The sequence below is a fragment of the Eupeodes corollae genome, chromosome 1, assembly GCF_945859685.1.
Source record: "Eupeodes corollae chromosome 1, idEupCoro1.1, whole genome shotgun sequence".
Lineage (NCBI taxonomy): Eukaryota > Metazoa > Arthropoda > Insecta > Diptera > Syrphidae > Eupeodes > Eupeodes corollae.
Genome location: NC_079147.1, coordinates 89,857,921 through 89,872,490, shown reverse-complemented (window position 1 = coordinate 89,872,490; position 14,570 = coordinate 89,857,921). Strand labels below are relative to the sequence as shown.

The following is a 14,570-nucleotide window of genomic DNA, read 5'->3' as shown; positions in this document are numbered from 1 at the left end:
ACGACCCCTTAGATATGACTCCAACCATTTCAACATGTTTGAGTGAAAACCAAATTGGACAAGATAGAAAGATTAGTGGTAGTGGATCTTCCTACAATAAAGCCATGTTGAAAAGGTGAAATATGCTCCTTAAGGAGAAATGTCAACTTTTCACATAATTTTCTCCAAGAGTTTTGGCATACTTGATAATTTACAAATAGGAAGGTAGTTATTTACTTCCTGCTTAGGACCATTTTTATGAATTTGAGAAAGAAATGATTTTTTCCACACTGAAAGAAATTCACCTTTCCCAAGAGAGGCATTGAAAATGAAATAAATGGGCTCAGATATAGCAAGTGCACATTTCTTCAAAATAATTGGTGGAGTTTTATCAGGGCCTTGCTTGCAATCGTTATTTCAAGAGAATCCAAAGATTTCAAGTAAATTTAAAGACTTCAAGTGAATACAAAAAATGCGTGAAGGTTCAAATAATTGGTATTGCAATATTGTAAGTGCCAATCTTTCAGTAAAAACAATGAAGTCTTAAAAGATTGTTTTCTCAAAAGATTGCATTCTTTTCAAAGTCCGAAAAAATGCAGTCCGTGTAAATGCAGATTAAATCTAGAAGCAATACATATCCATAATTATATATTCGAAATCATTCTAGTCAAGCAAATTGCACATGATAAATGAACGAAGTAACCATCCCGCAGATAGTACCTTACCTATACAATACCTTAAGCAAATTATATAAACCAACAAGGAGATATTTTCCTACTCTTTTCATACTACCTATTAAATATAATAACATACTTTTTTTTATTATTTCAGTTCTACTCCTTGATATCCTGCAGCATATTATAATAACGTAATGAGATCATAGCTGCTAAAATAAGCCGCATCAATGTTGAGTATCATTACTGCAAGTAGAAAGCAGCGCTATTTTTTTGCAACCAATCGGCCTCGCTGATGAAGATGATGGTTTGTTCAGCTATAACAAAAACACAAAAACGAGTGGATAATAATAATAATTGAAGGTTTCATTCTAATAAAAAAAATACATAAAAAACTAAGAACTAATGCACCATGGGAGCAACTTCATCCTCTCGCACGGACGCCAGTTTACTTTCCGATGAAGATGGTAAGCTTAATATACATAAAACCTTCCTTCTATTTTGCAGTGTAGAAAATGGTTAATGAGTAGAAGATTGATGTCTGGGGATCAATTACCAGCAACTTTATTCATTTAATAGAAAATTACAGGTCCATTCCATCGTTTCATCGTTATCTATGGTTTTTCAGTTTGACATGGATGACAAATATAAGGGTATTTATGGAAAAGGGGTTTTCTCAGTATTTAAATTTTTCAACAGGCTTTTAATAAGGAGGAACAAAAACTTTCATAATTCGATACAGTGTAAATTATAACAATACAAACTCAGTGAAATAGGACCAATCTTCCCAGCTGATGTGAGTCTTGAACAATCCCAATAAAGCATAGCGTCAACGACCACGACACCTCCACTTAAATACAAATGATTAAACTGTTTCTCCGAATCGGTATGGTGATGGCGTGGCTGGTGAGGTTAGAGCAATCCAAACATAAGCAACGATACGCAGAAAACGTGTTGTGTACAAAAGGGATTATTTCCCCGTTTTCCGACTTATTCCTGCGAACCATTCTAAACTGTTCTTGTGTTTAAAATGCTTTCTGGTTCACCTACAGACCTATTTATAGATACAGGCGACACCACCTCCTTCCAGCAAAGACATTCAAAAAGAGATAGTTTTAATAATAGTTTTTTTCTCAGTTAAAATAGCTACCCTTGTATCCTGAGGGAGCTTAAGGTCTTATTGGTTTATGGGAACCATCAATATACATACCCTTTATAATCCCTGTAACATATATCCGTCTGCTGTTTAAAGGATGCGTTGTTTTGCAAAATTTGCGCTTCGTTTAGCAATTTTAAAAATTCATGGTCTATGAAAATGACGCACAAAGAAAATCTGCTTAAAGCTTATGGTGTTTCATGCTCTTGACTTAGGAACTGCAAATAACTTTGTAATTTTCAAAGGAACCTTGGGAACTTTTAATGATAAAAGAAAAAAGAAATAAACATTCACAAAAAAATACAAAATAAGCGACCTTTAAAGTCTGGCATGCATAATGTAGCAATTAGGGGCAAAATGATTGTCTTATTGTGAATATTCAAATCCTGCTTCACGCAGTAATACATAATGATGCCAAAAAAAAGCTCATAACTTATAATAGTCTCAGAGGAGCAGTAGGTGGCATAAGATGCCCGTTTATCACCACCCAGGGAGTTAGGAATGTTTTTAAAAAAAGATTTAAAAGAAGAAAAACAAAAGTACGCAAGAGATTGAAACTTCCCACCAAAATGTTGATGTAAAACGCACGACCAAAATTACCAAAGCGTTGCGTTGTTCTAAAGTATAACCAAAATAAGAAGCATTACATTTACCACCACCATTTCCTGACCTCAACTTAACGGAGTTTATTTCAGTTCTGAAATTAAATGTACCATTAAGGATTTACCCATCAGAAAATAATTCAGACTTTCAAACATTGCCACAGCGCACTCAAAGTTTTTGGCAAAGATTCAATTCAATTCAGTTAAGAAGAAGAACAACAACAAAAATGCAAGAAACTATGTCAAGAAGAAAAAGGAGGTTTTTGTTGAGGAAAAAGTATTAAGGAAGAAACATTTCTCAAGGTTAGGTTATTGATTTTACTTTTGTGGAATTTAATTGATAGCCTGGGTAAATTGTGGGTTTTCTTATATTTTTTAGTTTTATAAATCTTTATAATAATTAAAAACAGTTATTTCGTCTTGTCATGTGAGATAAAAAATGTTGTATGTATTTTTTGTATATATTTTGCAATCAGCTTAGTACTGGCTTTAGAGAATTTGTTTGCTATTTATACCCCACTGGCATCACACTGAGTTCTTCCGATTATGTCAATGTCAGCAGCATATTCTAGTAATTGGACAGACTTTTGATAGTGCATCCAGTTTTGGCTTGGGAGGTCTGCATTATTTTTTTAAGTACGATGTTCAGCCTTGAAATCGATAAAAAGATACTGGGAGTTGATTTGACGTTCTTGGGCTTTTTCCAGGACCTGCCGTAATGTGAATACGACTGTGGACTTTCCCTGTTATAAACCACACTGATAAGGACTTATCAGGTTGTTGATCATAAGCTTTAAACGTTTACATATAATGGCAGAGAATATTTTGCGAGCGATTTTAAGTGCACTGATTCTTCTACAGTTTGAGTCCTTATTTGATTACTAACTAAACACTAACCTACTCATAAGTTACATTGGTAATGAACCCGCTTTGGTAACCAAGAATAGGAAAGATACTTGATATTACACTTACCTCTGACTCGATGAACAATCTGATTTCAAACTGGCATGTCTCAAAAGAGAATTACTTCTCTGACCACAGATACATTCAGTTTGAGCTCAAAGATGTGGCAAATACATATACGGAAGGTACTAGCACAACTGCTTGATCACAACCTTCTTAAAAGTTTCTCCAGTAAAGATGAGCTAGACCTTTCTGTGAATCATCTCACCGAAGCCTTCAATGAATCTCTTACTCTGTTATTAGACACCAACTTTCCAGGTAGCTCTAACATACTCAAAGACTTAACGCCATAGTCTCAAGCTTCTACAAGCGATTTAGTTGATCTAATAACGCGGGAAAACTGCAATGGGACGTAGACAGCTTTGATCTATATAAATCTCCAGGACCAGACGGAATCATTCCGGCGAACTACAAAAAAGATCAGACATGATCATTCCACCATTGGAAATCATTTTGACAAGCTGTTTAAGGTTGAGGTATATTCCCAAAGCCTGGAGAATGGCAAACTTTAAACCCTAAGACTTCCGTGCAGACCGTCGTTGTGACCGTCCGTCACACAATTATGCATTTTGTGCCCACCCGTCACAAATTTTTAAAGTAAAATAAAATTTGGACCTTCCGTCACACAACTCCGCATTACCACTGAAAAACCTGTTTTGTTTGCTTTTTCGAAATACAATAAGATCATCACACTTACTTATGGAAAGCAGGATTCAGCTGAACTCTCAAAATATTTTGGAGCCGCAATGACGAAAGGAAGGTTAAAAAAGGAAAAAGGATATTAGATAGGCTAGTGAAGCTTGTTGTGGTACATTTTATTTAGATTTTAAAATGAAACACTTTCATCATATACAAAATATTGTTTATAATTTTAAAAATTATAATAATAATTTAACTGACACCAAAACACAGACAGACAGGATGGGAAGTTATCAGTGTGGGTTGCAATCCAGCCTCTTTAAATGAAAAATTGACTGAAAAACACTTGTAATTCAAGACTAATTTATCGAAAACTAATATTCAGTTAAATATTTAAAACAAGACTTATCTCACTTTCCTCAAAATCCTGTCTCCAATAAACTATGTTACTGATATGGGCACCTCCTTAAAAGAGAATCCTGAAAAATATTGGAAACTCAAAGAAAAAACCAGATAAAACTGTTAATATTTGTTACGCTTTCGTAACAAATTTCCTTGATTCATTTGTTAATAGTCCCAAGAAAGTTGATAAACTATATTTTCATAATCTTCACTCCTTTTCGCAAACTAGCTGTAGTCACATACCTGTGCTACAGAGTACAGTCCTTGATCTTTTATCTGCGTTGAATGATGACTGTTCAGCCGGTCCCGATAGTATTCCCCCGATAGTACTAAAAAAGTGTAGTAATGCCTTAATGCTTTCTCTAAAAACAGGCAAAATTTCCCAGCATACGAAAGAAGTCATTTCTAACACCAATTTTCAAGAAAGGTAACAAGGCGGATATAATAAACTAAAGGCCCATTGCAAAGATTTCTTGCATTCCAAAAGTGTTTGAAGGGGTTGTTTGTGAAAGTGTAGCATTTTTTAGTAAGAATCTCATTTGCGAACAGCAACATGGTTTTGTGAAAAAAAGATAAACCGTTACAAATCTCCTCGCATTCTCAAACATATGTTCAATCTTTTTTTTGTACAATTATCATGTTCATGCTCATCTTGAATATGCTTCGCAGCTATAGACTCTCTATTACGAAATTTATAAAAATGTATTGAATTAATTTCATATAATTTCATTCGCTTTGCCCTAAAGGGTCTTCCTTGGGACGATCCTTATGATCTGCCTCCCTATGAACATCTTATTCTGCTTCTTCAATTGCAATCTCTCCATGAAAGGCGTTTTAATAATGACATAGTATTTTTTCATCAACTCATTAATGGTGAAATTGATGCACCTTATTTTCTATCTTCTATACATTTGAATTACCTAGGCGGAACTTATTACCTTAGTACATTTGATTTTATACGTATGGACTTCCATAGAACTAACTATGGCAAGAATCTGTAATAGTTAAATGTTAATTATGTTTTGTATTTTGTGCGTGTGTTAGGCTATAATTGTATTATTTTTTTACTAACAACTAACACAGGCACCCTCTGATCGTAGTTTGACACTTGCTTCAAACGCTACAATTTTAAGACTTCATACGTCAAGTTCATGACCTGACCGTTCATCATAATCAGTTTGGACCATTGAGCACCCTGTAAACAAAAGTGAAGTCGAAGTTGAGGTTTTTTTTTATTTTCAGGAAGCCATTCCATGGTTTAGATAAATTAAATAATGGTATACTATACTTAACAAGTTATAATTACGCGAGTAACTTAGTTTACCTGCCACGCTACAAGATTTTGTTTACCATAGAGGATTGCTAGTGCTTGAAAAAAAATGTGTAATGATATGAAAAGCCTGTGATTGAAACTGTTCAACAATATTTGAAAAAATGCAAAACAATTCAATTAGATGGAATCGATACTTTTAATTTAAAATATTCTAAATTGATATTAAAAGCCGCACAACATTCCAGGAACATCATATCTTTTTAACCTTTAGTATTTTTGATTAATAACAAATTGTTCGACCTACGTGCTCCTAAAATGTCAGGTGTCCAATAGATTTTGTTTTATTCTATAGTTTTGGTATACCATACACTTATGTATGCTAAAATTCAAAATAGCAAAAACACATTCGCAATATCAATGAAAGTATAGTGTTGTTTTTTAAGGTCAAATTAAATGGAATGGAAAAAGCACTTATTTCACATGAAATAGAATGTATTTTGTAAAAATAAAAACAAGGAACTGAAACCTTAACACAATAGTAAACACTTTTCAATTTGCAAATTTATTTCACCTTTTGTTATGTTTCTGTCAATATGTGTTATTCAGAAGAAAACAATTCAATGGAATAAAAATATCATATAAAAATAAAAGCATCATTAAAAATTTACACATAGATTTTTTTATTTTTTTCCTTGAAGGATTGTGTATATAACTAACTTGTCAACAAGTAGACAGACGTTGAAAATATTTTGTTCTGAAAAACAAAAATATTTCCAATAATGGATTCTTAGAACTGATTAATATTTATCTGGAAAAATAAACGAAATTAAGGACAACGAACTTTGGACCACGTGCAACCGAACACTGCCAACCAGGAAATACGATGGGATGAGCCGAGCAAAAAGAGGATGAAAAACTGTGATATTTACTATGGTGACTGCTACCGAGAAAACCGACAGCACTTATTTGGTGCATTGACGAGCGCCTCATGACCATCCGCATGAAGGCTAAATTCGGCAACATTAGCCTTATTTGCGCGCACACCTCCACAGAAAAGAAGGATGACAACACCAGGAATATGTGCTTCGAACCGCATTCAATGCCGAGGATGTGAAAGGAACACTTCTGCAGACTGTATAACGGCGTCGACGAACTGAATTCCGCTGTCAGGCAGTTTGATCCGTTCAACATAGACGACGAAAGTCAAAAATCCCGTCTTTCCGACTTAGGCAATATACAAATTGCCTTATCTAAGCTGAAGTTTAACAAAGCCGCTGGAGCAGATGTCAAAAAAGGCTTTAGACAATGTCATGCGATTTTTTTAACATTGTTCTTAAAAGAATATTGCTGAGCTCCCAAGTCAACACTGGAGGCACTATCTTTCAAAAGTCTGTCAAATTATTAGCATGTGCTGATGACATTTACATAATCCTTGGCCTTTTGTGAGTATTGAGGTAGAGGCGGCAAAAATGGGTTTAACGGTTAATGAGGGCAAAACATAGCACATGCTTTCGTCAAGAAAGAACTCACAAGGCGAACGTCTCGGTTAAGACTACAACATCTGTAGAGACGACGTCTACTTATGCTCCGCTATGAACGCATAAAACACCAGCGGTGAGATCAAACGAAGAACAACTCTTGCTAACCGCTGTTTCTTGAGGCTAAGAAAGCCATAGAGTAGCAAATCCAGTTGTCGAGTGATCAGATCGTCTCTATATAAGAGCCTCATCATTCCGTCCTGCTATAGGGTGCAGAAGCGTCGACTATGACAAAAGCGGATGAAAGCACCTTGGGCCATTTCGAGATAAAAGTTCTTCGTGTGATCTACGGTCCCATATGCATAGATGGGAAGTGGGAGAGAATATGGAACGACAAGTTGTACGGGCTGTACAGCGACTAAGTCTTATCCAGAAGGGTAAAAGTCCAATGACTTAGATAGAGCACAGGGAAACCAATGCTTTGGCGCAGAAATCTTTGAATCCATACCCACAGGATAGCTTAGAGGAAAGCCGCGGATCAGATGGAGCGCACAAGTGGAAAGTGATCTAAACCAACTTGAAACGCGAAACTGGAGACATCTAGCTAGGGAACGAGCTAGATGGAGAAGTTTGTTGGGTGAGGGCTGTAGTACCTTACCTTAAGTAAGTAAAATCCGAAGGAAGGTATGTTGAGATTTTGTCTGAATTAAACCATCTGGGTCAGTTAGTCAACGAACCAACTCGGATTCCTGACGTTGCAGGATCAAGTGTCTTAAAAACATTGAAAAATACTTTCAACTCTGAACTTTTCTGTATGCGAGTCAGGGATTGAGTAGAACTACAATTCCAATGCCAAATCTGAACGCTTAAATTGAGATTCTAAAAAGTTAAAAATAGCTAATTTTAAAAGATTTGAATATCTTACTATTTCCTTACTTTTTTACAATGTTAAAAGCATGTAATGGCTACTCTAACTTTTAGTATCTTTATGAATCCTTATGATATCTGTGATCCCTCTAAACAAAATTTCTTCTTCTCAGTAATTGACAAAAAATTGTAAATAACTAAGCTTGATGTTAACACCGTTTTAGCAAGTAACTAAGGTAAATTGATGACTTTGCTATTTTAAAATAATAAAAGCATCGTTAAACCTCTTAAAACTGTAAGATCTCAAATTTGTTAAATTGCAAAGTTATTTCTGACATACTCTTCGTGTTACATGAATAGGGACAAGCTTTTTTCGTTTTTTATTTGCCGATATTTGTTAAACCCTTAGATTATGAAAAGTCCCTTTTTGTCGCATGGAGAGGAACAAGATTTAAATTTGCCTTTACGATTATTTTAAATAACAATAATTTTAACAATTTAAATAACATTGATTTTATTAAGTTTATTAAAAAAAATTGGAAATGTGTGATGTCTAAATTTTGAATCGATTTTGAGTGATTGCCCTCATTTTAGAGCATTACAAATCCAGCTCCACTATCCCGTGATAGGTGATTGCTTTCCATTCCATTACACAGCCTCCTTTGCTGTTCCCTTTGATAAGATAGATTTGTTCCTTTCTTAAATTATGAAAATAGCAGCTAACTGATGGATTTAGCTGTAATTAATTCTTTTCCATCGGAAAAGACGACGGTATGCCAAGCTCAAATTCACCTGATGTGATTTGTTGCAAAATTTAAATTTTAATTTTTCATCATTTTTCGGTGTCGTATATGGCCTGCGATCTGTATCACTCACTTCTATATCAATCTACTAGCATTTACCTCACCTTCTGCCTTGATTTTGCTTTTGGAAAGTCGTGAATTTGAAGCAGCTCTCACTATCGACCATCTTTCATGAAATTATGTGGCATTTTGACTATTCGTTTGTGGTTTTTTCGATACCTCTCTGGGTCCTTGAGGTAGTTGTATGTACAACATTTGAAGTTCTTCTAATTTTGCTGGCTATAAATCGGATGGTTTTGCCGATATCCCACTAAGCTTGAATTTGGCTTATTTCCTTATTGGTTAGACTCTTATCCCTTCCCATACTTCCAGAATCTAAGAAATTATTACTCGTACTAGGCTCCCAACCAATCAGTGTATCCTTCTACCGGATTTAAAAGACGCTAATAGGCAAATTTCGATCTTGTAACTAACTATTGATGTGCCATAAAAGATCAGGTACTTTTTAAATACTTAGTTTATTTTATCGTTATGAAATTGTTCTAATTTTTATATGTTTGATGTATTGAAAATAAATATTATTACTGTTCAGAATCTTAAAACATCAGGTTATGGGCCTTATCACGATCTAAATATAAAATAATAAGGAAATTTGTATTGAGAAAAGATGTCTGAAACGAAATTCAGTATTGAAAAGCTTGAGGGTAGCGAAAATTTCGAAGACTGGAAATTTTAAGTTGAAGCTTATTTCCAAATGAAAGGACTTTGGAAGGCTGTTTCTGATGGTAGTGAGACGGAGAAGGATGCAACGAAGCTCTTAAACGCAAAATCAGAGCTTATATTGTTTGTTGAAAGATCCATTTATCCTCAGAAATTGCAAAATCGCTAAGGAGATTTCAGAAAATGTTTCAAAATTCTGGTCTTGTGAGGAGAGTTCGGCTCATCCAAAAGTTTTGTTCTACAAAATTGAAAGATTTCTCTATCGTGGATGCGTACGTTAACGTAACGTTTTAAATACATCGTACAAGCACAGTCCTGTTGGTGTTAACCTAGATGAAGAATGGATAGGATCAATGCTTTTAGCTCGTCTTCCTGAAGAATACAAGCCAATGATAATGGGAATCCAAAGTTCTGGGATTCTTATTACAGGAGACAGTATTAAAACCAAACTTCTTCAAGACCTTAATTTGGTTGCAAGTCAAAATACTGCTATTGTTGGCAAGAACAAGAAAAACTTTGGGAATAAGAAGTTTAAGGTCCTAAATGTTACAACTGCAGCGAATCTAACCATATTGCTGCTAAATGTCCAAAAAAGAAAATATAACCATCAAAAAAAGAAGAATGCGATGTTAGGATGTTTTCCATCACGGCTCTTGACAAAAAAGAATGGTATTTCGACTCGGGAGCGTCAGCTCACATGTGCTCAAATAGTGCATAGTAATTGCTGCAAATAATTCAAAAATGCAAGTCCAAGGTATAGGTAAAGTCGATATGAAGGTGTCTATTGGAAAATTCAAAGAAAGTAAGGTTGAATTTTTAGAAGTCCTTCACGTTTCTGACTTATGCATTAATCTTTTATTTGTCTGGAAAATTGTTCAGGAGGGTTTTTCAATGATTTTTTCAAAGAATAGATGTTTAGTGAAAGACCAAAGGGGTAATGTTGTTGCAACTGCAAGCTTCATGAACAATATGTTCCGACTCAACAGACCACCAAAGTGCATATGTTAAAAAAAAAATAGCTTCACACTTTGAACTTTGGCACAAGCGTGTTGGACATCCAAGTATTGAAACCACACAAGCTATGATTCGGAAAGTGGTGCAGAATAATGATTGCGATATAGTTCAAAAATCAATTGCATCACGTGTATCAAAGGTAAAATGGCACGCCTGCCGTTTAACTCAATTGGCACTAGAGCAGAATCAATATTAGAGCTAGTACACACAGACCTTCGTGTTCCGATTGAACAAATTCATTGATGATTTTTCAAGAAAATTCTTTCTGTTTTTCATTTAAAGCAAGAATGAGGTAGATGAAAAGTTCCTTGAGTTCAAAAATTTTGTAGAAAATCAGACTGGTAACAAAATAAAGGCCATTAGAAGCGACAATGGAAAGGAATATTGCAATTTTAAGATGAAGAAGATTCCAGCAGATGCAGCATTCAACATCAAACAACGGTTCCATATTCTTCACAACAAAACGGGTTGGCAGAAAGAATGATTAAGGGTTAAGACAATCTACCAGAATAAGAAATCCACCTGAAAGATACGGTTATCTATCGTACGTGGCCCGCAACAATGATGAAGATCCAAAGAAAGAAAGCCATATATTCCAAATGGACATTTAAGACGAAAAAAGATGCAAGTGGTAATGTCGAAAAATATAAAGCTAGATTGGTCGTAAAGGGGTATTCGGAATGATTATCAAGAAATATTTTCTCCCGTCGTAAGGTACACGTCCATAAGGGTACGTTTAAGGTTGGCTGTACGATATGATTTGGATATCGATCAAATGGATGTTGTGACTGCTTTCCTGCAAAGTGAACTTAACAAAGAAATTTAAATGAATCTCTCTGAAGGTTTTGATAATGTTCAAAATAAAGTATGTAAACTCAAGAAATCACTGTACGGTCTCAAACAAGCTAGCAGAGTTTGGAATAAGAAATTGGATGAAACTTTAAAGAAAATTGGGCTTAAAATATCAAAAAACCGATCCGTGTGTTTATTAGAGGACAAGCAGCACAGGTAAAACTTTCGTCGCTATTTTCGTAGACGACATACTGATTTTTACAAATAACAAAAATGAAAAAAGGAATTATCAAAGAAAATTTGGCTAAGTCATTCGAGATGAAAGATTTTGGAGAAGCTAAATTTGTGCTTGGTATGCAAATAACTCGCGACCGAGAAAAGGGAAAGTTATGGATAGACCAACGGACATACTTAAAGGATATTCTCAAGCGATTCAACATGGAGGATTGTAATCGTTAGATATTAACCAAGAGCTTATAAAAGAAACACATCAACAAAGTAAACACGAAACTGATTACATGAAAACCGTTCCATATCAAGAAGCTATTGGAAGCATTTTATATGCATCACAAGTAAGTCGCCCAGAATTATCCTTTGCAGTGGGGGCTTTATCAAGATTTAATAATAATCCTTCAAAATCTCATTGGATAGCGTTTAAACTTAACTTTTCCGTTAAATAAAAGCAACAATAAATTACAAGATAGAATACACTCGAGACATTGAAGGATGTTTAGAAGGATGTTCGGATGCTGACTGGGCTAGTAACTCAGATGACAGAAAATCAACTACAGGTTATCTCTTTAAATACCAAGGAGGACCTATTTCGTGGAATGCAAAGAAACAACCTACTGTCGCTCTCTCCACCACAAAGGCTGAGTATATGGCTTAGACTCAACATCTCAAGAAGCACTTTGGCAATGCGATAACAAGAGTGCAATAAACATATCTAAAAACAACGTTTATCACACACGTTCAAAGGACATCGATATAAAGAATCATTTCATTCCATATCTTATAGAAGATAATAAATTAAAAGTAGAATATTTGAAAACTGAAGAGATGCCTGCTGATGTTCTAACCAAAGGACTCCCTGCTACAAAACATAACAACTATTGTTACCTAAATGGTATAAGAGTATACAAATCTAGTGGGGGTGTTGAAATGCTAAGCTTAATTTATCGTTATAAAATTGTTCTAATTTTTATTATTACTGTTCAGAATCTTAAAACATCAATTCCATATTTGAGTTTTTCCAAAAAAACGGAAAATAAAAAAATTCATGACATGAAGTGTATCACATTCCCTAGTTTTAGGTTATTTTGTTTTAACAAAACGGTATTGCTTAAAAGTCTTCGAAAGTAAAACATTACTAAATTATGAAAAGCTTAGCTTTTATTTAAAAGATTTTTAAAACCATGAACCAATTTTAACAATGCTTAGAACTTTAATTGTAACTTAAATTATACATGTTATATATCTAATGTTGCCTTAATTTTTATAGTTAAGTGTGCCAACCCTGTATGGATAAAATTTAAAAAACGATGCTTTAAACTATTTATGCATTTTTTTACTTAAGATTATAAATACAAACATTTAACAACTTCTTCCAATGAAAATAAAAAATATGGTTTCACTTTAATTAAGTTCAATTGAATGAATGGAATTGACACCTACATTCTGGTGAAATTACATTTTTGAGCAGCAAAAACTCCAAACCGGGCCATTTATAACTGTAACCCCAACATTTAAATGAACACATTTTTTCATGTGCAACTAACTGCTACTTTTTGTTGCCTTACATTACACATTTTCGATTGCATGGAAAAAATTCATTGGAATTTTATTTCATAAGTATGATACAAAAAAATAAGAATATTTTGAAAAATTGATTATAAAAATGTTCACCTACATATTTTTGCATTTGTATGTATTTATCTTCGACGACCTTTTCAAAAATCATACAACCCTTAGCGATAAAAACATTTTATTTGCAAAAATAAATATCTTAAAAGCTACTGGTGTAGGTTTATGAACTTTGTATGCAATGATTGGTTGTTCGTTCTTGGAATTGATAGGTATTTTATATTTTTATTTGGAAGTTTATAGATCATGTACACAACTTGTCATTGACCCAACACAACACGCTGTCCAAAGTTGTTTTCATAACATTTTAACGATAACATAAAATATTTATATTTTTTTTTTTAAAGTGCACCTACTCAATGTTTCTTGAAGTCAGGAAATTTGATTTTTTTCAAGAGTCTTTTATAACCTTCATTGTATCCAGGTAAAGTTTTTATTTGACAGGCAATGACACTTAGAAAAAATTGTTATATCTTTCAAAAACAGATACTCACATAACTCTTGTCGTGAGGATGTGCATTGTAACTGCACATCCTCACGAAATGCCTTAAGTTGTTTTTGGGCTTTGATTATGTGCTTTGGTTTTATTATTTAAAAAAAAAATTTGGTGGCTTTGAGAACGAGGGTCTAGAGGTACATTTCATAACAAAAAATTACATTTTATGATTATAATAAGCCTTTAAAGTTATTCTTACTTTTGTGTGACCTTAAGGAACTCTAAATAAAACCAAAAAAGTTATCAAATGACAGTCAGTAAAAACGAAGAATCACACAAGTGAAATTAGTGTTGGTTGAACATTAGGGACTTCGGGTAGTCAAATTTCCTCTGAACTTTATATCTATGAAACAATGGAAAACTGTCTGTTTGATTTAAGAACTGTCGAACAGTGCTGCCCGAGTTTACGAGCTTCCTAGATTAAATCATAGACATACCTCAAAGTTAAAGCTGCTTACTATCATAGATATCGTTGTTGGGTATAATTTCTCGATGATTGCATTTAACACTTCAGAATTTCAGAAGGTAGTTAGCTTATAGCAAGCTTCAAACCACGATCAGAGGCTCATCATAAGTGCAAGTGTTAGTTATTAGTAAGAAAATAATACAATTAAAGCCTAACAATCTATCGATGAACAGTTTAAGTTATGTAAAATGCTCATTCGACTAAAAGCTTAATTTTTCCCATAGTTAGTTCTATGGAAGTCAATATTTATAAAATCAAATGTACGCAGGTGATGAGTTCCACCTCGGTATTTCAAATGTACCCAAGATAAGGTCCATCAATTTCACTGTTAATGATTTGATGAAGAAATATTAAATCATTATTAACACGCCTTTGATGGAGAG

The 14,570-nt window shown here is 34.0% G+C and overlaps 1 protein-coding gene across 1 annotated transcript in view; it reads left to right on the top strand.

The window, feature by feature from the left end:
• LOC129942084 (serine/threonine-protein kinase 32A) overlaps positions 1 to 14,570 on the top strand; it is a 171,231-nt gene that overhangs the window by 99,383 nt on the left and 57,278 nt on the right. The window contains exon 2 of the mRNA XM_056050884.1: positions 811 to 1,120. Within this exon, the coding sequence (XP_055906859.1) occupies positions 1,066 to 1,120 (55 nt within the window). The 5' untranslated portion in view covers positions 811 to 1,065. The remainder of the gene's footprint in view (positions 1 to 810; positions 1,121 to 14,570) is intronic.